Source organism: Labeo rohita, chromosome 23 (assembly GCF_022985175.1).
Source record: "Labeo rohita strain BAU-BD-2019 chromosome 23, IGBB_LRoh.1.0, whole genome shotgun sequence".
Taxonomy (NCBI): Eukaryota; Metazoa; Chordata; class Actinopteri; order Cypriniformes; family Cyprinidae; genus Labeo; species Labeo rohita.
In genome coordinates, this window is record NC_066891.1 from 16,844,454 (window position 1) to 16,867,689 (window position 23,236).

Here is a 23,236-nt window from a genome sequence, read left to right on the forward strand (position 1 = left end):
CTCTAATGTCAGTACTGTGTGTTTATGAGCAGGTCACTGAGTAAGTCACAGCATCTTTCAGCTACGAGTGAAATGCGAGGCAATAGTTTTTAACCCAGCATTTTTTTTTTTAGAAACACAAGAGCCGGGATTTATCACATGAACCACTTAAAGCCGATCATAACCAGTCAAACCCAATCATATCACGATATGACATGACATCTCTCATGACTTTCCCCCATTCACTCTCAATTACCCACCAACAATCTCACCACACACTTTAGGGAGACTGTTAAAACTCAATGGGCTCAGGGGAGACACGGCCTCCTGCTGTAACTTTACCTGCTGGTGTTGTTGTTGGACAGTTTTACTTTAGAAAAACAAGTGATTTAAACGTTTTGTTACTTTTTTCGTATTATGAATTTTCTCAACCAGTTTTTTGAGAAGACACTGCCTCACTTGCCTCCTCAGAGGAAACGCTCCTGGCTGTAGCTCAGTTGTATCTTTGTATGTTAATGTGCTTAATATAAACTACCACGCCTAAATACTGTCTTCCATTCATGCCGACGGGGCTCTTCATCAGCCTCAATGTTTCACAGCAAGCCCCCTGCACCAAAACAAGCTCTGAAACATGCCTGAGACGTACGACAATTAGCCTACAGGTAAAACAGCAACATAAAACGACGCTAAAAATCACCTTTCAAGCATTCAAGCAAACACTACAAGCAGAAAACACACACATTTGAAACCACTGTGATAAAGCGAGAGGGAGAATGCATACAGAAAGAAAATGGGAAGGGGCGTGAAGATGGAGGGCAGTGGAATTTTCTAGCGCCTTATATTTCCCATCCTCCCCAGGCCAGAGCGCCCTCCCACTCTCTCCCTCCAGAGTTTTTTCTTCTTCTTCAACGAGAGCTAATTTGCAACATGTGTTCTTTAATGGAGAGAGCCACCCGATGGAAGCATGTGAACTCGATACCACTGTAAATCTTCACTTCCACAGCTTTTTTTATTGGCATGTCACACTTTGGACAAGCTGGAAATTACACTCGGTGAACTGAGAAGCAGTGCCGAGACACTCTAGAAAGGCGGGGAAGAAAAGGAGAGGAAAAGAGACAGATGAGAAGGAAGCGGCGTAAGGTGCTGCGAGTCAGAGAGAGAGAGAGAAGACCGCTAGTCGTGTCGGGAAGGGAGGATCCAATTACACGGCAGCCAGGCCAAGCACATGTGTTTGGAGAACAGGATTGTTGCAATAAATATTGGCCGTGCAAAGACTGCGTAACGCACTTGGCTAATACGAAACGTGAAGCAAATTACTTTGAGGCAAATATCAATTACAGTGTTTTAGTTAACGAGAACAGGAAATCCAACTAGGGAATAAAAATGATAGTGTTGTTTGGTTTTGGGGGGAAAAAATTTCAATTTCATCTATAACGGTTGTGAGAGGAAGAAAACAAATGGGAAAACATCAAGCCCAATTTACAGTTGTAATTAAAATGCTGAGGATTACATCAGCGCAATAGTTGTTTTATCACGGTGTGTTTGGGAAAGTGTAAACATTCCCTTCGTGTTGGTATCTTTGTCATTTTTTTCCCTCTTTGACATCAAAGCGGACGAGATAGAGAAGCCTGCCTTTCCTTTTTTAAGATGAAACAGTTGGGTTGAATGCCAGGGCTCAGCGTTCCCAGCTTCAGATGCTAGTGAAGACATCAGAAGAGGGAATTTGCCTGTGATGTGCCAAAAAACGGCATTGTGTCTCTGCGGCAGATTCCGGCAATCCGAGATGAGGAGAGCGAAATTAACATAGCCGTTCCTCCGAGACCCAAATGATTTCTAATGCATAAAAATACTTGACAAATACCCGCCCCGCCACCAGCAAAGCAGCCGCGGCAGTCCGGGAAGGGAAAGCCGCGATAATGAAACGTGGCGAGAAAGGCTCTGTTTAATAATTTAGTCTCGCCCGTCAAGGATCTGCTATTGATTGCGCTTTCAGGTGTCTTATGAAAATGTTATCTCCAGCCTCGCGGTTCTCCCTGCTCCATCTGGCAATGTAATCACCACCCCATACCCCATTGTTGACCCCACACACCTCCATTTTGATTTTACCCCTTGTTCTTGGCTCTTCCTCCTCCCTCTATGCCTCTTTCTTTCCCCCCGGCCACACAGCTGGTTTCCATAGTAGCATTTACTGAAAGCACAGAGCTGTTAAAGGTATAAGGGGGAGAGAAGGAGAGAGAGAGGGAGGTGTGTTCTAGAAAAAAAAAAACAAAAAAAACAAAAAAAACAACAAACAGGAAAATTCTTGATATTTTTTACTTGATCTTTTAGCTAGTTAAAGAAAATTCTATTCCAAGTGCGAAACGCATTAAGTTGTCAGCATGATGTAAATGTTAAATCACTTGTTAAATATCTTTGCAGACAGGATCTTGTACAAATTTGTCTTTTACATATACATTCAGAAATAATGAGGAAAATGCTTTAAAAACATTCAAAATGACTGAAGGTAAAACACTAGTAGACTAGTAGACTAACTATAAATATTCTGTAAAAACGATAAACAACAGCTTTCAGTCTGTCACCATAATGTAAACATGAACTATCAGACATACATTAGTGGTTCTTCACAAGTTTTTTTATTAGATTGCGCTGCTTTTCCATTGTTTTTCTATGTAAACATGAACACGTTTGACAGTTGCACTCACATCTTTTGCAGCTCTCACGCATGAAACGGCATTATAAAAACATGGTGCTCAAGTTTAAAGAAGGTTACTTCCATCTTGCATGTTTTTGCTATTCCACTGCCCGCGTTGCATCTTTGTCAACACAAAAGCGCATTCTGTGTGAATGGCAACTAGCAATATGAGCACGCCACATGTGAGTGGTTAATCATGTGCGCCAACATGTGGTTGAATCGGTTTTTTTTTATTACTGTTATCACTGGCATATTGTCAAAGTGTGTAATTCCAACATTTGTTAATATTTCTATTTGAAACCATGATTCCTTGATTTCTAAAAAATAAAATTGTGGCATTAAGTTTGAATTAATGGATACAAACGGTGAAAAACAGATAGATAGATAGATAGATAGATAGATAGATAGATGGATAAACATTGCCCAGCCATAATATTAATAGGAAAAATAAAATTAAAAAAAGAACAATATTAATAATAATAAAATGAATAATTTATTTATTTATTTATTTATATATATATATATATATATATATATTTTTTTTTTTTTCAGGTTTTCACTTAATACAGCCTAACAGACTAGATCAAATATCATTATTAACAAACAAAAACACTTTAAATAAAATAAGTTTTCCCCTTTGCTGTTATTGGTTTTGACTTGTCAAATTATTATTGTGAACTCTCAATTACATATCGATTTGAATTTGTTGGTTTGCCTAAATAGCTTAATTTTGGAAATGAAATAGAAATTTTTGTTGTTGTTGTTGTTGTATTAAAGCACCTGAAAACAAACAGACACAAACAGGGCTTCAATTGGTTTTGGAGAGATGCCCATTTGGAAGCAGTGCAGCATGGGCTATGTGTATTTTGCACAGTGCTAAGTACCTAATGTCATTACCACCAACAGCATTAATGCTTCCTTTAGTGGAATTTCAAGTGTACAGGAGGGAGGGCGAAAAAAAGAAGAAGAGCCCCACACTTCATTCAAGAACATTAATCAAAACGGCCATTAAGTTGCAGCATTTCACAGCAGATTTACTTACACAGGGCCGACGCTTAAAGGGCTTTACAGTCAGGTTTGCCGAAATAAACCACACCGATGAATAATTCAGGGTGGGTGCAACATCAGAACAATGAAAAGCCAACTCACAAAAAACATAATTCGCTTAAAAAAATAAGCTAGGAAATAAAAAGATGACTATTTGACTACCATTACAGGCCCCCCAATTAATTCCAAACGTCCATTGGGGAAAACGCATGTTTTAGCATGTTGCTACTGCTGCTGCTGAATTTAGCATTGCGTGATGTCATCCTGCTTGCTTGACAAAAAGCGCTCCCCCTCCTACACGGCTCCCTCACAGCTAAACCTGTAGCCGCTCTGTATTCCTGCCCTACTCTAAACACGCTACCCTGCAGACAAAGTGCAAGCAGGGATATTTCAATCACACGCTCCCGAGCAGAGGCGCAGCGTCGGCGCGCCGGCTCTCTAGCTGCCGGCAGAGCCCGCTGCTGCCAGAGGCGTTTTTCGAGAGCCGCACACAATAACGGCACAACAAAAACCTGGGGGCCACTTGTGAGAAACGCACCTTTACATATTTATACATGCAAATGCGCCAGCTCATTTTCAGCGGCTGAGCAGGCAGAGGAGTGACGGGCAGGGGGAGGGTTGAACGCGTCAAGTGTAACGCTGGGAGAGATAGAAAACGCAAAGCCACCCCTGTCCACACAGCGTCTCTTAATGACTGCAGGCTCCCTGATGTAAAGATGGCAGCGGCTGCCGCTCCGCTCAATAAATATTAACAAGAACTGCGACTGATGGCGCTGCTCACTGATCCATAATTGCATTTCAAAATGCTGGAGCTTGTGGGGGGGTGAGGAGGGGATCCTGATGGGGGAGTACGTGTGCACGGAAGCGGCTCTCGGACTGATGAGGCAACCTACGCGCCTCCCACCTCCGGTCCGGATGAGGATTTAATCAGTGCTGCAGAGGGCATTTAATAGAGACACAGGCCATCATTACTTTCAAAGGGATAGTTCATGCAAAAATTAAAATACTGTTATCATTTACTCACCCTCATGTTCCAAGAATTGAAACAATATGAGTGAACCATCTCTTTAATGTTATAAAGCTTGTTCAATCTATTTCCTATATGCATATTCCTAGACTAAGCGTTAACACTCATTTTTCGTGGCGAGCGGGCATCCGGGTTGGAGAAATATGCACGAGGGCATTGCGCACACGCATCTCTTCATAAACCCACTTTTATGATCATTCATGCGTGTATGCACATATATTTGCATCTTCATGAAAGCGTTTTAATTAAGGCTTTGAATCATTAGCTTTTGAGGGCGCAGAGATAAGCCCAAAAACCATCAGGAGTGAATTACACTGGGAGTTTATTTGCATCCCATGAACGCAGGATCCAGTGCATTAGGGAGGGTTGGCATTGGGCTTATCAAACACTCCAACCGCACGCCCTAATCAACAATATCCGCACTGCCAATAATCAATAGTCTGTGTTAATTGCCATTTCACAGCTAGAGCGCAGGAGCGTGGGTCAATGCAGGGCCAGTTCAGATTGCGGCGTCCTTGCCATCCGCTGAGCTATTGTTTCAAGTGAATCATTAGGGGTCTATGTATAGCTCGGCTCGACGAGCAAACAGTGTGGGGAATAATGGTGCTCTAGCTGGCTGACAGACGAAAGTGGAGTTTTCACATTTTCAGATTTGATGGGGGAAATCTGTAAAATGGATTTTAAAATGGTACAATGTGTTAAACAGAGCTGATAGTGCTACGATAACTGAGCATAAATCAAATGAGCAGCTAAAAATAAACACGTAGAGGCGGGTGATGTATGGGACTGTGAAAGACGGGGGTTCTAATGCCGCAGAAATCTGTCACGTCAAGACTTCCCCGAATTTTCACAATCTCATACTTATATGGCACACATAAAAACACCCTCAACATGTTTGAATAATAAGCTGTTGGGTGTTAATGGTTGGGTTTCTATCCAAAAGTTGCACTTTGAAAAATGCAACAAAACACATTGTAGCATTGTGCAGAAATATCAGAAACAGACATCCAAATGGTCAAAATATGTGAAAACTATGTAAAAAGAAAAGATTTTTATTTACACAGGAAAATCTACCTCAGCCTGAACCCTGAAGTATGTACTTTATGCATACTTGTGTTTTATGCACATGTGAAGTGCTTCCATTTAAGTTTTTTCAATGGACAGTTGAGAAAACGGATGAAAACTATCCTTGACACCCTCATGTTGTTCCAAACCTGTATGACTTTTTCACCTGCATCACACAAAATATTTTTAAGACTGCACTGACTTTCTTTATTCAATGGACGTCAATGGAATCTGTATGGCCCAGTGATTTCCACAATGCGGAAAATGCGGATGGGACTGTGGAATCCAGTCGTAAAAAAGGAATTTAATGTATGTACAAAATATCTCAGAATTTGACAAATTTTGGGAAAAAAAAAAAAAAATCATCATATTATGTACAAACAGAAACTTAAAGGTCTTTACAGCAACCTGTCTAAATAAAAGTTCAGTTTAACTTTTAGAAACTGTGACAGAAATATAGTATACTACTATTACAAAAAATGAAATATTAAAATATTATTCTTTAAGAAAAATTAATCAGAAAAAAATATTTACCAGAAAAAAAACTTTATTATTATTATTTTTATAAAATCAATTATTTAGAGATGTGTTTGATTATTAAAATTTTATGAAAACATTAAACTGCGGTTAAATTGTGTAAGTCTCACGATTTTAATTAATTAGACATATAATAATAATATTTTTAATTTAATCATTAAAACTAAACTAAACTAAAAATTTAAATGAAAGGAAAACAAACCAGGTTAAAAAACAAACAAAAAACCCCCAACAACAACAAAAGACAACTTAATTTGAGAAAAACACGTATTTCACAAGTCTTTAACTGCAGTTAAATTGTGATTTTCATGATTTCAATTAATAAGACATGCTTTTTGATTCATATTTTTAATTTAATCATTAAAACAGTCTACAAAAATTAAAACGGAAGGAAAACTCAATTTGGTTAAAAAAAAAAAATTAAGTACAAAAACAAAAAAAAAAAACGCATTTCACAGGCCTTAAACTGTGGTTAAATTGTGTACGTCATGATTTCAATTAATTAGACATTCTTTTTTTTCTTAAAAACAGAAACAACACAGAATTTGGGAAAAAATAAAACCAATTTCATAGTGCCCTAGGTCTAAAACATCAGACCTTACTGACTTTTTAAAAAAATATCTTATGCTCTACAAAAGAAAGACAGTCATGCAGGTTTCTGAACTACACGCAGGTGAGTAAATGACGAGCAAAAACTCAAGCAAAAACCTGCATTTAAAACATTCAGATGGAAACCCAGCAAAGAACAACCTTTCTTCCTGCCCCGTCCCGCTGCTGTGCATCATTGAAAATCATGAGTTCTTTTTGATAATTGTATTGTACATCACACCTAATTAAATGTCCATAAGCACCAATACAGCGAGAAGAGCAGGGCATTTCTGCCTGCGGCCGAGCCCCCAGAGGCAAGCAGCAATCACTCCATTAGAGGCAGCGCTGTGCTGCAGCTGAGCTGGCCAATATCAGCAAATTAGTTTAGCCACGGGGATGGGGGAAGGGTGCCACGGCAACACACACCGACAACAACAGTGTCAGTCATCGGGCATATGCAGCCAGCCCAAATTAACAGGAGGAACAAGTGAGGGAGGCAGGCAGAGACAAAGAGGGGAGAGCTGGAGACTGTGATTGACTCGAGGATAAAGGCTTCTGCTGTTTATGATCGATTCGCTGCTGAATTGTCTTTGTGTCTCAGCAACCCCTGAGAGATCTTTCTCTTCCCGTCTCACCTCTTCTCCTCAAAGCCAACAACGTCTCAAGGCTCCGTTTCCAGCCAATAGAGTGTCAACGGGACTCGCCGCATAGCTGCTTTTCCTATTAGCAACAGATACTTAACTGAACGTGTCACATTAATACAGCGTACGTCTTATGCGTGCCACTAATGGGCTGAGGCCGTAAAATAAATATACAGAAGCTGTCCGTGTCCTTGAAATCAGTATGCACTGCTGCCTTTTAGACACACAAAATGGTGCTCGGCTAACAGCGGCCCATTATCACACCTGTATTGTAGGAGATACAAGCACAGCTCCTTTCTACTTGAGAGAAAGACATAAATCTTCGAAATGACTTAGGACTGCATTTGAATATATTTTAAAACAGCAATAAAATCTGACGCAAGTACCATCAATTTTGCAGGTTTAGCTAAAAAAAAAAAAAAACAGTAAAAACAATCCAGCTATAACAGTGACCACACACTTTTTCATCATCAGACCTGGAAGTGTTTCATTTTCTCTACGTCTCATATTTCATTTTCTCTACACGGACCACAAAACCAGTCATAAGGGGCAATTTTTTGAAATTGAGATTTATACATCAGCTGAAAGCTGAATAAATGTGACCCTGGACCACAAAACCAGTCGTAAATAGCACGAGTGCATTTGTAGCAATAGCCAACAATACATCGTATGGGTCAAAATTATTTATTATTATTATTTTACGACAAAAATCATTAGGATATTAAGTAAAGATCATGTTCCATGAAGTTATTTTGTAAATTTTCTATTGTAAATATATCAAAAATAAATTTTGAATTAGTAATATGCATTGCTAAGAACATTATTTGGACAACTTTAAAGGTTATTTTCTCAATATTTAGATTTTTTTGGCACCCTCAGATTCTAGATTTCCTAACAAACCATACGTCAATGGAAATCTAATTTATTGAGCATTCAGATTATGTATAAATCTATAATAAAATAAACTGACCCTTATGAGTGGTTTTGTGGTCCAGGGTCACAAATAAGCCATCCATTGATGTATGGTTTGTCAGGATAGTACAATATTTGGCAGATACAACTAGTTTAAAATCTAGAATCTGATTGTGAAAATCCCAAAATATTGAGAAAATCGCCTCCAAATTTGTCCAAATTTTGTCTTAGTCCTTGTCAAGTTCTTTGCAATGCATATTACTAATCAAAAATGAAGTTGAGATACATTTACGGTAGGAAATTTACGAAATATCTTCATGAAACATTATTTTTAATTAATATCCTAATGATAAAATTGACAATTTTGACCCATACAATGTATTTTTGGCTATTGCTGCAAATACACCCGTGCTACTTAAGACTGGTTTTGTGGTCCAAGGTCACGTATGGATCTCAAAAGACTCTTCAATACAGCAAACTGTAAAGCATAAAACAAACCAACCAGCTCTAAAATAAATCATAACAATATAAACTGATTCGAAGCAAAAAGGTGTAGGAATATCTGGGAAAAAAATCAAGAATGAAGCATTGTAAATGACCTAATGACATGAAAGGTATAAAACTCCACTACTACTACTTTGGTCTTAAGTGTCACATGATCCTTCAGAAATCATTCTAATATGCTAATATGAAAGGCGGGGCTTGTGTATGAGATGGTGAGACGGACAGAAGAGATACATACGGCAGCAACTCATATATTCCCACCCGTTTTTTCCTCCACTAATCTCTTTTATTCTGTCTTTACCACAGCAGTGTTTACACAAGCTGAGGGAAGCTCAGTCAGCTGTGCCTTAATCACAGTGTGTGTGTGAGATAGGGGTGACTGTGTGCACTCACAAACAAGGGTGGAGGCACCTGTCTTTGTACATCTTTAAGCTCGTTTAAGCAGGAGGCTCATTCAGAATATGAATATGATTGAGGGGGAAAAGGAAAAGGTTGAGTGAAAAGCGTGTCAATTAACGGTCTAATTTGGACGGAGTGAAGGGCGGAAACATCTCTGTGACAGTGTGAAGATCTGCGAATGTGTGCACGTCAACATACACACCGGCCAGACACACACACACACACACACACAGAGATCTCATCGCTCAAAGTGGGCGGAGGGATTGATTGCAGCATGCAGGTTTTCTCTGCGGTGCTAACTGGATTCCCAGGTCATTAGATAAAGTACACAGGGTGACGTTGTTCAACCCTTAAGACTAGAGGAGAACCATATTAATGAGGTTATTTTGCCAGAAGCGAGGCAATTTCCTCACCTCGCGGCAGAAGAGGGTCGCTGAGAGAGAGGCTCACGTGACGCCGCATGAAACAGAAGCTCTCAAAAAGCACGCTAGCGAAAATACGGCTCAAACCTGTCCTCTAGAGAGCCATGATCGTTACGCATGTAATGAATTCACTTTATTATGTAGAACCACTCTGTAAATCCGCTAATGCTGGAACCTTTCCGATATCCTCATTTACCGTTATGGCTACCGCTATTCCGTTCTGCCCTGCTCAATACGAGTGAATGAATCAAGCCGGCGTTAAAAGCTAAGAAAGAAAGGGAGAGAATGCATGAGAAGGGATGTCAATGAGGGGGGTGAGTGGGGTCAGGGCAATTGACCTCAAGGTTTTTCCACCATTTCAGTGGACAGATGCTCGCTTCCCAATTAAGGGGAGAGGGGTGACAGCCGGCGTTCAGAGGTGAGCATCTGAGCTGTAGCAGCACGTCCATTACACTTGTTTCAGATGAGCTGAACAATGCCACAGCTATGAAACATATTCTACATGTTGGGGAAAAAAAGCAGTGCACTTAATAGGAAAGTGCAAAATGACATTTTTAAAAGTATTTGATTGCATTGCCTAAACAACTAATTGACTCAATTAATAAAAACAAAAAGACAGAATCACAAAATCCAGTTATAAAAACTGAATTTACCATATAACGTGAAATGTCACGGAATTCAACAAAGTTCGGATCAATTAATCAAAAGAAGGTCAGTACACTTAAATCAAATCACGATATGGACTAGTATTTGTAAATATTATGCTGCGAAAATACTATTTAAATATGAATCCTGCATGTTCTGTGTGTTTCTCTGTGTTGAATGGTGCAAACATGCGGTTTAGTAGAATATACATAATACTACTACCAAAATTATCAAAACCTTATTTTTTAAGAACCAATCATACAGTATTTCTTCTATTTAAATTTTTATAGTAACCCCCTTTTATTTGCCAAAAAATGTTCCATTTTCATTAATGAACTTAAATAACTTAAATAATATATATATATATATATATATATATATATATATATATATATATATATATATATATATGCTATTGTAAGATTAAATGAAACTTGTTTCATGCATTTAAATAATTAACATGCCAAAACACTGAATTTGGTAACAAAACGTAAATTAATAAATTAAAGTACATTTTTTAGGTTTCATAATTTTAATTAGTTTAATTAATTTAATGATTTTTTATTAATAAAAATGTAACCATTACATCCAGAAAAATTAAATGGGGGAAAAACTAAATTTGGAAAAAATAAAACAATGTAGGAAAAAATAAAATGGATTTAATAATATAATATAATATAACTACATTATATTATATTATATTATATTATATTATATTATATTATATTATATTATATTTGATATTATATAAATTAAATATTAATATATAAATACACGTTAGTTTTTTAGATTTTGTTTTATAAACAAGTTTTAAACTGTTTTATATAATATAAAAATATATTATATATTAAAAATATAATCCTTTTTCTATCTAGCCATCTTTTTTCCATCCATCCAACCATGCATCATCATCATCATCATCATATAATCACATACTATATTAGATATTCACTATTAATTAAAATGCTAGTCGACCTCACTAATCGATTAGCCAACAATATGACAACTGACTAGTTGTCCATCGTGACCCATGCCTAATGGTGTGTGGACATCAAAAGCGAATTTAATTATTTGTGTGAGTAGATTACATATCAAGATGGCAATAGACGCCAATGACTCAACTTGGGCGACACATTTACCACAAACACATGATATTCGCCTCAATCTTCCGCGCAAGTTGACACACTGTTAACTTGAGCGCAAAAGCCAATCAGTAAAGACCCTACTGACAAATCTGTTTTGACACATCTGGTTGTATGAGAAAAAATGTTTGTTTTTATATTTTTTTGGAGCAAGCAATGCGAAAAAACATCCTGCGAGTAATCTAGAACAAGTAACGCGATTCAAATATTTGGTGCGAACGCACCATAATCACATAGCAAATGCTATCCAATCCACTTCACAGCCAACAACATGAATGAGCACTGACTAATTAGATGGATTACGGTGGTACACGATAGAAAACAGAGCCATTGAAGCCTTGTCTTCTCCTGTGACATTTACAGCCTTCGGACAAAGACCCCCAGATCTGCACTTAATCAAGATGAAGATAATCACGAAACATACTATATGTTATTCTTGGCAAGAGCAGGATTCTGCTGCCCTCAGCACTCTTCAGAGCAATCCGATTACAGGCCGCTTGGATGCCCGGGCTCTGGCACGCACTCCCCTACCTACCCTCCCTTCCTCTAAACATCCTTCTCACTCATCCAGCCAGCCCCAAACTACCCCCCCCTCACTTCAGCTCCTGTGGCTGCCCTGTGTCCACCCCCCTCCCATCAGCACCTTAGCTGTTCAGTACCATTAACAAAGCCTCATGGGTCTTCCTCAACACACTCTATAGGAGGGGGATGAAGGACCTCTCGGCTAATTGTCTCCTGCTGTGGGGAAGTAGCCATCAGAAAAGCCATAATGTGCTTATTTGCTTGTGACATAACGATATCTCAACATAGCAACCATCGAATGTGGCAGCCATGGAAGGGAGAAAAAAAAAAAAAAAAAAAAAAAAAAAACGCAGCTGTCTACGGCTGCTGGAGGAAATAAATCAGGGAAATTTATTGGCCTAATAAAGTGGAATGAATCTGAGGTGGTTTTGCTCTCTGATCAACGTGTCCTTTGAAGATTCAAGCTTTTTAAGTAGCTGATTAATAATCTATATAAAAAAAGCGTCGGCGAGGAGCGGATCAAGTGGCGAGAACTACGATCCGCAACAGGAGTTTTCTTTCCCTTTCTCTCGCTTTTTTTTTTAATTGATCAATTAACGGCATGTAAAACCAAGCTGGCGCTACAACGTAAACATGTGCGAGCTAGACGAGGCTTTGTAGAGAATATCTGGTGCTCCGCTTCACACAAGCTAATTAAACTTGTAAATCTCAGTGTGTTGCAGGCTGATTTTCCTATAGAGTTAAAAACACCGGCATTAAAAGTAGAACTGTCAGCACGTTTCATTTCCAAAAAAACACCCATAAGCCTGTTAAACAAGCGTACAGGAAAATCCAAAGGTATGAAACTTAATTTCCAACACTGTTTCTGGACATCGATTGCAAGTGGCCATTTCACTGCACTGAAGTGAATCAAGGCAATTACCCACATCAATCCCTCATGTCTGATCCTGCTTTGAACGTATAGAAAAAGATAACACAATGGCAAGACGGTTACATAAAGGCTGGCGGAGAGGAAGCCTTGATCTGGAAGGAAATGCCAAGTCAACTCACCAGCTTGAAGTCCTGAATGCTACAGATGAAGTAGGGCGTGTTCGGCCGTCGGCTCTCTATGTACACACAATCTGTGAAGGAGATGACAAACGAGAGTGTTACTAACATCATCGTGACCGTCAGATAAGACGATCTCAATTATCTTAATTTCTCAAACCCGCACAAAATCAGTCTCGCTTTGTAAAACACAACTGGAATGTGAGTAATAGGATTAAAGGGCTTTTGGATGCAGGACAGCCCGCTCTTTCCAGAACAAACATCAAGGGGCGTCCGAGAAAGAAGGTCGGTATTGTTCCAACACAATTATGTGATGGCAGCGGAGAAAACGCGATAAACGAACACGGGAGACAACGTGAAGCTGATATGATGCAAAACGTACACTAAAAAGCTGAGCAGAGGCTCTCTGTTTAAATTAAAAGTGACTGGTGGTATGGCAAGGTCACGAACCTTCGTCTTCTTAACAAAAACATTCGCACTGCACAGCCCCGACAAGAGCAAAGCAGCTTCAGCTAAGTAGACGCACATACACGCACACATACTTCCTTCCTCTGCGGTCAATCTGCCAAACATTTGTAGAGTGCGGGGGATGAAAAGATCACCCTCTTGTTCCACCCGCTTCTCCGCAGAGAGACAATCTGAGGCGCTCTTGAAATGGAAAATACTTCAGTTCCGCGCTGTACCGACATCAAAATTATTGCGAGTTATGTGGGGGGGAAAGAAAAAAACGATGTCTTTTTGAAAGAAAGGGAGTGTTGGGAGCTGTTTGCTAGATAAGAATCTTATTTACACAGAAGAATGAGCCTCCAGTTTGAAGACAAGCATTCTTTGATAGTTCAAATGTGTTGAGAACACAAAGAGGGCTGTGCTCGGCTGCTTGGATCACCCTCTGTCAGACTCCGAGGTGCCAGCCACCGCTCCATTCAAAACACTCATTACATTACACTGCTATTTCACACTACAAATCCATTTTGCACCGGCAACCAAGTCGGTATTTGTGTCACCTAGACGTGCGCCGTTCAGTTTGAGATGAGGTGACTGGGGTTGCTGGGGTTTCAAGGCAACGTGAAATCAAAACTGACCATGTGTACTTTAAAGGACATCTGCCAAATTCAAATCACATCTGAAATAACTTTCCTTCTCAGATAACATCTTCTAGACTGTCCGGTCGGTCTATTATATAATGTTAACCAGCTGACTAGTTAAAGGAGTAGTTTAATCCAGAACAAAAATGTACAGATGTACTCACCCCCTTGTCATCCAAGATGTTCATGTCTTTCCTTAGTCATAAAGAAATTGTTTTTTGAGGAAAATATTTCTATGGTGCCAAAATGCAGTATTAATGCAGCTTCAAAGGACTCTAAATGATCCCAGCCGAGGGAGAAGGGAGAAAAAAAAAAAAACTTTTCAACTTCAAACACTCGTCTTGTCTAGCTCTGCGTGAACTCTGTGTATTCCGGTTCACGACAGTTAGGGTATGTGGAAAAACTCCCATCTCATTTCTAAGGGCATTTGATCATCTTTGCACGTTCACTTTGTAAACACTGGGTCGGTACTTCTGCAGCGATGTAGGATGATTTCAAAGTTAGAGGAGAAAATGAGATGGGAGTTTTTCGACATACCCTAACTGTCTTGAACTGGAATGCACAAAGTTCACGCAGAGCTAGATAAGAAGGCTGAGGTTTAAAAGTATATAAATTGTACTTTTTTTTTTTTTTTTAGAAAATAACCAACCGTTTCGCTAGATAAAACCCTTCTTCTTCGTCTGGGATCGTTTAGAGTACCCTTAAGCTATATTTAAACTGCATTTTGGAAGTTCAAACTAAGGGGCATCATAGCAGTCCATTATATGGAAAGAAATCCTGAAATGTTTTCTTTACGACTGAAGAAAGAAAGACATGAACATCTTTGATGACAAGGGGGAGTACATTATCTGAAAATTTTGTTTTGGAAGTGGACTTCTTTAAAGAAAACTCCATTTGTTTCTAATGACATCACCTTATGTTAACCAATAGGCAAGTAGCAAGGCCATAAAAATCATAAGTTAATACACTTCCAGTCAAAAGTCTTTGAACAGTAAGATTTTTGAAAAGTTTTTTAGTCTCTTCTGCTCACCACACCTGTATTTAATTTGATCCAGAGTACAGCAGTAACATTTTGAAATATTAAAATTTCAAATATTTATATTTAAAAGAACTGTTTTCTATTTGAATATATCATTTATTTCTGTGATTTCAAAGCTGAATTTTTAGCATCATTACTCCAGTCACAAGACCCTTCAGAAATCATTCTAATATTCTGATTTGCTGCTCAAAAAAACATTATTATTATCTTTATTATTAGTATTATGTTGAAAACAGCCAAGTAGAATTTTTTCAGGTTTCTTTGATGAACAGAAAGTTCAGAAGAACAGCATTTATCTGAAATGGAAATCTTTTGTAATATTATAAATGTCTTTATCATCACTTTTGATCATTTTAAAGCTTCCTCGCTAAATAAAACTATTAATTTCTAAAATGATTGATAATACTAATAAAAACATATTACTTGGACAACAAATAAGCATATTAGAATGATTTCTGAAGGATCATGTGACACTGAAGGCTGTAGTAAACTTAGTTTTGATCAAAGGTATGATTTCCATTTTAAAATATATTCAGTAGTTATTTTATACAATTAAACATTTCACAATCTCACTGCTTTTGCTGCATTTTGGATCAAATAAATGCAGGCTTGGTGAGCAGAAGAGAATTCTTAAAAAACATTAAAAATCTTTTGACTGGTAGTGTATATAAATAAACACCTAAACCACCAAACAGGAAGTTCAAAGTGGCTTATCAGAAAGCAGATTTGAAGACTCACAACAGATTCCTGAACCCATGATTCATTCACATTTCTTGGCACATAAACAAAGGCCATACCGACGAGCTGTGCATTAACAAGCAAGGGCGACTCCACCATCTTGTCTCCGGCTCGCTAAATCCGTAAGCAACACTCGTGTGTGTTGATGATGGGGTCGAGCCTCGCAGTTACCCAGCAGCAATATCTGAGCACACAGCTCCTGAAGCGTGGCGCAAACACACTCTCACACCACGTCGATAGCAGCCCGTGTGTGTGTGTGTGTGTGTGTGTCATTGCTTTAAGCACAGATTTGGAGATGTTAGAAGTCTTTGTGTCTCTGTAGTGCTAAAACTGCATGGAGATAAATGTTTATCTGAACGCTTCAGTATTCCAGGGATGAATTCACGTAGCGTGGGCTGAGGAGGCTAAAAGCTACTACTAACAAAAGGAGAGCGATTCCGTTCCAGCCCTCTTAGTGCACATCATCTTTTATTTATTTGTTTTGCCTGCTGCCGTTATTGATCTCGTTGCGTTTATCTGTTCAATGCAGCAGGCGGAATAAAGATATTTAATAGGCTGAGCACATTGTAAACCGTTCGCTGGGAGGGGAAGGAGAAAGGGGGGTGTTAAGAATGCAGAGGGGGCCATTTTGAGTGGGTTGCATGTGTGACAGGAAAGGCTTGTTATCAGAGCTGGTCCGCACAGGGTTTTCGAAGGCTTTATAGTGCGTTAGTAGGGTGGGCTGAGCTCGGCCCGTCTGTTTCTACCTGAGCTCATCCTCTCATTTACAAGATAATGTAAGTGAATATATCCATCAGCGCCGTGACTGACCGCCTTCACCGGAGGGGGAGGGGAGGCTGGAGAACAAAAGAGAGACAAATCTCAATGAAATGAGATGACATGTTTCAGAACGTCCCAGGCGGTGTTGAGAGGGATTTACCTTTGAGAATTGCGGCTTATAGTCTCTTAACCCGGCTGGTAGATTCATTTAGAGGAAATGGATTCCCTACATACTGACAAGGCAATAGATATCTGTGCTGTGAGCCGTAAGGAAAATACTGAGGTATAAAGGTCTGGTTTGAAATGCTTCCTAGGGTAAATGAAGCTGTAAATGTGACTTCAGCCTATTTCTGGCCAATAAAGCTAAAGGAAAATCTACGCTTTTGTAGTATTTATGTATTTTTCAATATAGAAACGGACATGAAAATAATTAAGAATTAAACTGGAAGCATTTTCATTAAATAACACGATTATTAAAGGGATAGTTCACCCAAAAATGAAAATTCTGTCATTATTTATTAAGTTTGACTCCCATCTTCTTGCATTTTTTTCCTATTCCACTGCCCGCGTCACATCTTTGTCAACACAAAAGCGCATTTTGTGTGAATGGCGCCTAGTGATATGAGTGCATCACATGTGAGTGGTTAGTGTGCAGACATGCGGTTACATCGTTTTTTTCTCTACTGTTATCACCAGCATATTGTCAAAGTGTCTAATTCTAATGCCTAAGTTCTAATTCTAATGCCTAAGTTTCCTTGATTTATACAAAATAAAATAGTGGCAAAACATTACATTTGAATTAATCAATAAAATCAGAAAGTCCTAGAATACGTTTTGTGCAAAGAACACAAAAATAACAACTTTATTCAACAATTTCTCATCTTCCGTGTCTGTCTTCAACAAATTTTTGTTTCCTTTCGTGCACAAAAAGTACCCTCTTAACTTCATAATATTAAAGTTGAACCACTGTTGTCATGGACTATTTTAATGATGTCCTTACTAACGTTCTGGGCCTTGAACGTGTCAGTTGCGTTGCTGTCTACGCAGGGTCAGAATCGGATTTCATCAAAAATATCTTAATTTGTGTTCTGAAGAAGAACGAATGTCTCACGGGTTTGGAACGACATCAGGGCGAGTTAAAGACAGGGTGTACTTAATGACAATTTTCCTCTTTTATCAAACTGTCCCATTAAGTTTAAACCAGAGATGTTATTAATTGCACTGTTTATTGTTACGCAACACAAAAAGCGCAACTGAAATAAGCAGCAGAAAAACCACTGCTAACATTTGAGATCTGCAAAAACTAGCCAAGAAATTGTGTTTTAAAAACAATCCAAAAGGTACTTTTCCCACCCATCTGTGAAAGTCGTTTCCAAACAAAAGGTCCTCGGGAAATAAACTGTGTTTAATATTTTACAATAATGACGGTCCTCGCTGGCCGTGGAGAGAGTTGCGAGGCTGTAATTTGCGCTGTACTCTTTGAGAGCGGACCTTTAAGACTCCAATCTGTTCAGCTGCGTTCCAGCCATTTTGTGCTTTTAGAGAAGCCCCTCTCCATCAGAGAGTGAGCAGGCAGAGAAAAAAGAGAAAGAGACTGAGAGAAAAAGGGGCGTCTGGGGGAGGGGTGTATAGGATTTGAGGGGATGTGTGCTGTTCTAGGGGCTTTGTGGACTCCCAAATGCCTCCCACAGGCCACAGGTCCCAGCTCTCTCTCTCTCTCTCAGTCTCTTTACCTGACTCGCTCGCTCTCTCTTTAGTGGCCTGAGGAGAACAGAAGGGTGGGGGCTTTGCAAACAGCACAGATCCATTATCGACCACTCTGCTGGAGCAGCCTGGCCTCATCCTTAGATTGAGATTTATTGAGCTGAAGAAATAGTCCATCACACACCGAGACGCGCTCACACGCGCACGCATCCGTGCTTAAAGTAAAACGACAAAACGGATGTTACAAGTTGATCTGTTTGCAGCTATTATTTCTTAATGTATTGTCACTCGTCACTTAGCAACATGAATATTCATGTGGAAAGGGAAGAGGGGTAGCACTCATCCAATCCTCCTCCTCCTCCGCCGAGGCTTATTGTTCACTCAGCCATTTTTCTAAACCGGTGAAGCGTGGCTAATTTAAAACACACCTTTACCGATGAAAGAGACCAGCCCTGCTTTCCGTGTCAATCCAGTCGCAGTTTTTAATCCACTCTGCCTCCAAGGAATGCTGAGGCGCAAAAAGGCTAAAGCAAAATGTTAATATTACACATGCGGGGCGGTGTTGCCGTTGAGAAAACCCGTCGTCTTCATTGTTAAATGCAGTCGGCCGCCGTGGTCATTCTTTGGCGTGCTTATCTTGAAATTAAAGTAGCCGTAGGAATGCAATAACGAAACGGTAGGGGGTTCAGACCAGGTGCTGACTTCACACTCCACGTGTCGCATTCACACCCCTCTCTTCCTACATGACCGACAAGCGGCGAAGCGCCGACCTGCGCCGCTCGTGTCACGTCGTACTGGGAAGTACTTCAGCGCAGGTGCTTCAGCTGGCACCAATGCCCCGTGTCAGGAGAAACAGGCCGGTCTTAACCCTGCTCATCCAATTTACACTGCTGTTCATTTCCTTCGCCTTGACACCTGCAGCTTCAAATATACACACACACTTATTCTGCACCTCTCTCATATGTCAAGCTTGCAAATTTTTGCCTCATCTCATAGCCAGAGATTAATACCTCCGGTCCGAATTAGATCAAACCGTGTGCGGCTGTGCCCTCAGAGTAGCAGGCAGAAAAAAGCTGACTCCCTCTGGGCCGGGAACAGAAGCCGTTTGACGAGTGTGGTACACTTAGTCTGTAGCAGCTTTCTAATTTGTAATTGGCAGGTGGTTCGATTTCACAAAAGCCTCTACAGTCTCCCTGTCATACAATGCTGCACGAAGGGAAATTTCAGAATAGATCTGGCTCTTTTATTTCCAGCTATCGGCTTGGTAGGGATTTCTCTGCACACTGTTTGAAACGTTGTAAAGGAAGAATTTCGGTGACACTTAAGCCTTTTATTTTGGATAGAATAAAACTTGACATATGGTGGTTTAAAACAAAGACAAACAAACAAAAGCGCCCAACAACATGACTGCTTGTATATCGTAACCTAAATGCATTTTGCTTCACACTGTGTCATTATGCTGAGTTAGCCAATCATAAGGGAGTTCATTTATATATAAAACTATTAAAACGCACAGAAACAAATCACTAATCGGAAATATCAGATATAGGGATACAGATATTTAAATTGTCGCCGATGCAGTAAATAAATTTTTCCATGTTATGGCAGATAACTGATAAATGGACAGTATTAAAAAGATATAACTCATTACATATTAAAATATAAATATTCAATATTATATATTAAGAAATATATAACTTCAGTATATTAAACATAAAACACTAAAAAGTAGCAGTCTTTTTTAAATACTTCAGATGTGTTAGATTATGGCAAAAATAACCTATAATGTACAATTTAGCGGTGTTGCGATATGCTGGTTTTGACGAAAACAACGATATTTCACCATTTAATCATCATGATTGTGAGAACTTGGCGTGCCGCGATATACAGGTATTGATGATAATCATAATATTTAAATAATGAAATATCATTATCATGTTACTTACATTTGTTACTTACATGTGTTAGTTATGGGTGTCGCGATATACCGGTATTGACGAAAATCGTGATATTTAAATAATGAAATATCATTATCATGTTAATTATTTTTAAATAATGAAATATCATTATTGTGTTTATTAGGGGTGTCGCAATATACTGGTATTGACGATAATAATGAAATTTATTATTTAAATATCATGATTGTGTTAACTAGGGGTGTCGTGAAACCGGTATTACTGATAATCGTGATATTTAAATAATGAAATATCGTTATTATGTTAATTAGATTTAAATAATGAAATATCTTTATAGTTTTAATTGGGGTGTTGCAATATACCAGTATTGACGATAATAATGATATTTAAATAATGAAATACCATTATCGTGTTAATTTAGGGGTGTCGTGATGTTCTGTTATTGACAATAATCGTGATATTTAATTAATGAAACATCTTTATCGTGTGAAATGGGGTTTTGGAATATACCCGTATTGACGATAATCACGATATTTAAATAATGAAATATCGTTATTGTGTTAATTAGGGGTGTCAAGATACCAGAATTGACGATATGCGTGATATTTATACAATGAAATACCGGTATCATGTTAAATAGGGGTGTCATGATATACTGTTATTGACAATAATAGTTATATTTAAATAATGAAATATTGTTATTGTGTTTATTAGGGGTGTCACGATATACCAGAATTGACGATATGTGGGATATTTAAATAAAATATCGTTTGTGTGTTAATTTAGGGGTGTCGTGATATACTGTTATTGACGATAATCTTGATATTTAAATAATGAAATATTGTTACCCTGTTAACTAGGGGTGTCACGATATACCGGTATTGACAATAATCAAAATATTTTAGTAATGAAAAATCGTTATTGTGTTAATTAGAGGTGTCGCGATACACCAGAATTGACGATATGCGTGATATTTAAATAATGAAATATTGTTATCGTGTAAATTTAGAGGTGGCACGATATACCAGTGCTGACGATGATTGTGATAATAAAGTGATCAAATATTATTATGGTGCTAATTAGGGGTGCCTTTATCACTGTATAGAACACTATAAAATAAGAATCAGTTCACAGAAGGAAGTTATTTCAAACACTCAATCGACGCTATAATGCAAGTTTGTAGTAAAAGTATGTAGTTATTCTGATAAATTGTCTTTGACACTGCGCTAAACTAAAAACGGTTAGCATTTTATTCTCTTCTGTTTAGTGTAATTGTTCCTTTTGTGTGCAATGGTGTGATTCATTGGTCAAAAAATGAAAAAAAAAAACAACAAAAAAAAATCTATAGATTATCATGAATGTTTGAGGCCACAATAATCATGTAGAGAATCTGATATCATGACAGCCCTAGTACAAATATAAGGTACACAACACTTCAATATAAATAAATATAATTTAAAAATAAAATCAATTGCTAAGTAATGTGGTACCAACACATCACGCATCAAATAAAGGGTCACACAAGCTAAATAAACATTTTTTTGGCACAAGAACCCTTAACACAAGTGACCCTCAGGGAAAAGTAAACTACACAAGTGTAAAATGTGTCCGTTTTAATTGAAGGCATTTAATGATTTGATTTCGACAGCAAAGCTTCTGTTCTCCCCTTCGAGACATGGATCTGAGGGTCTCCTTGTCGCCTGCTCTGCCTCCGCCTGCTTTTCATCCCCCATCTCTCTTTCTGTCTGTCTAAATCTTGAGACAGCTGGAAGCAGAGTGGAAGACATGCATGGAAAAGTTGTCTCTCAACATGGGGTGATACTGTTGCTGTCTCTTCAGAAGAGCAACAGGGAGATGAAGACTGCTGCTTGATGACTCACTCAGGTGGTCAAATGCTGTTAGTCTCACCTCGCTGAATAATACATGACTCTAAGCCAAGAGAGAGCCTGGTTTCTCCCCTCTGACAACAAATGGAGAAGGAGGAGGAGAAGTTTATTTCGGCGATGGCCCGAGTGCTCTTTGCGAAGGTGGTGCATGTCCACTTTCACCCGGCCAAGTCTATTGTGTTCACTCTTGACTGCGTTCCAGAGGAAGATCTGAAGCTTTGCGCGCCTGTTAGTGTTTCTGTAACCTCTCTCTACTGTATCCGCTGACAAACATGAAATGTACACTGAGCTGATAATCAGGGAAAATTGCAAGCAGTCTTGAAATGGCATTAGCGAGCTGACAAGGAATCCACACAGTTCTGTGTGGAGGTGAGGACAACGTGTTCAAACTCCCGGTGGAGATCTCAGCCTTACGGAAAAGACTGCAAGCTTTGGGTGGCTCCGTAATTAGGTGACAGCTGTCCAGACACCCACAGGCAGAAAGGAGAGACAGAGAGAAATAGAGGCCATCTTCAGGGATGTACTCATCTAAGAACTTTTATGCCTTTCGTAATTCAACATCTAGACCTTCGCCTCAATCATAACCCCAACCATAAGCTCTGCTCCAAAATCTAGTGAGTCGTCTACTCCCTACACAGTCGGCAGCCTAAGGAACCTCACAAGTGAATGAACTGGAATGCTTTAGATAGACAGCAACTCCACTAACCGAAATGCATTCTGGGATTGCCTATTTTGAGTAGGATACAAGCAATACTTCCTTAGACTTTGGGTAGGGAAGCACCAATATAATACTTCATTATAAATTACTGAATATATATTCAGTATATGTATGTATATATATATATATATATATATATATATATATATATTTTTTTTTTTTTTTTTTTTTAATAAAACATTGTTTTAAATGTTTTTTAATTGAAAGGATTTTAATAATTAT

The 23,236-nt window shown here is 38.7% G+C and overlaps 1 protein-coding gene across 7 annotated transcripts in view; it reads right to left on the bottom strand.

Moving 5' to 3' along the window:
- rerea (arginine-glutamic acid dipeptide (RE) repeats a) overlaps nucleotides 1-23,236 on the bottom strand; it is a 195,263-nt gene that overhangs the window by 69,960 nt on the left and 102,067 nt on the right. For all 7 annotated transcript variants that reach the window (XM_051097329.1, XM_051097330.1, XM_051097331.1 and 4 more), the window contains exon 3: nucleotides 13,173-13,243. In XM_051097329.1, coding sequence (XP_050953286.1) covers nucleotides 13,173-13,243 — 71 coding nt within the window. The remainder of the gene's footprint in view (nucleotides 1-13,172; nucleotides 13,244-23,236) is intronic.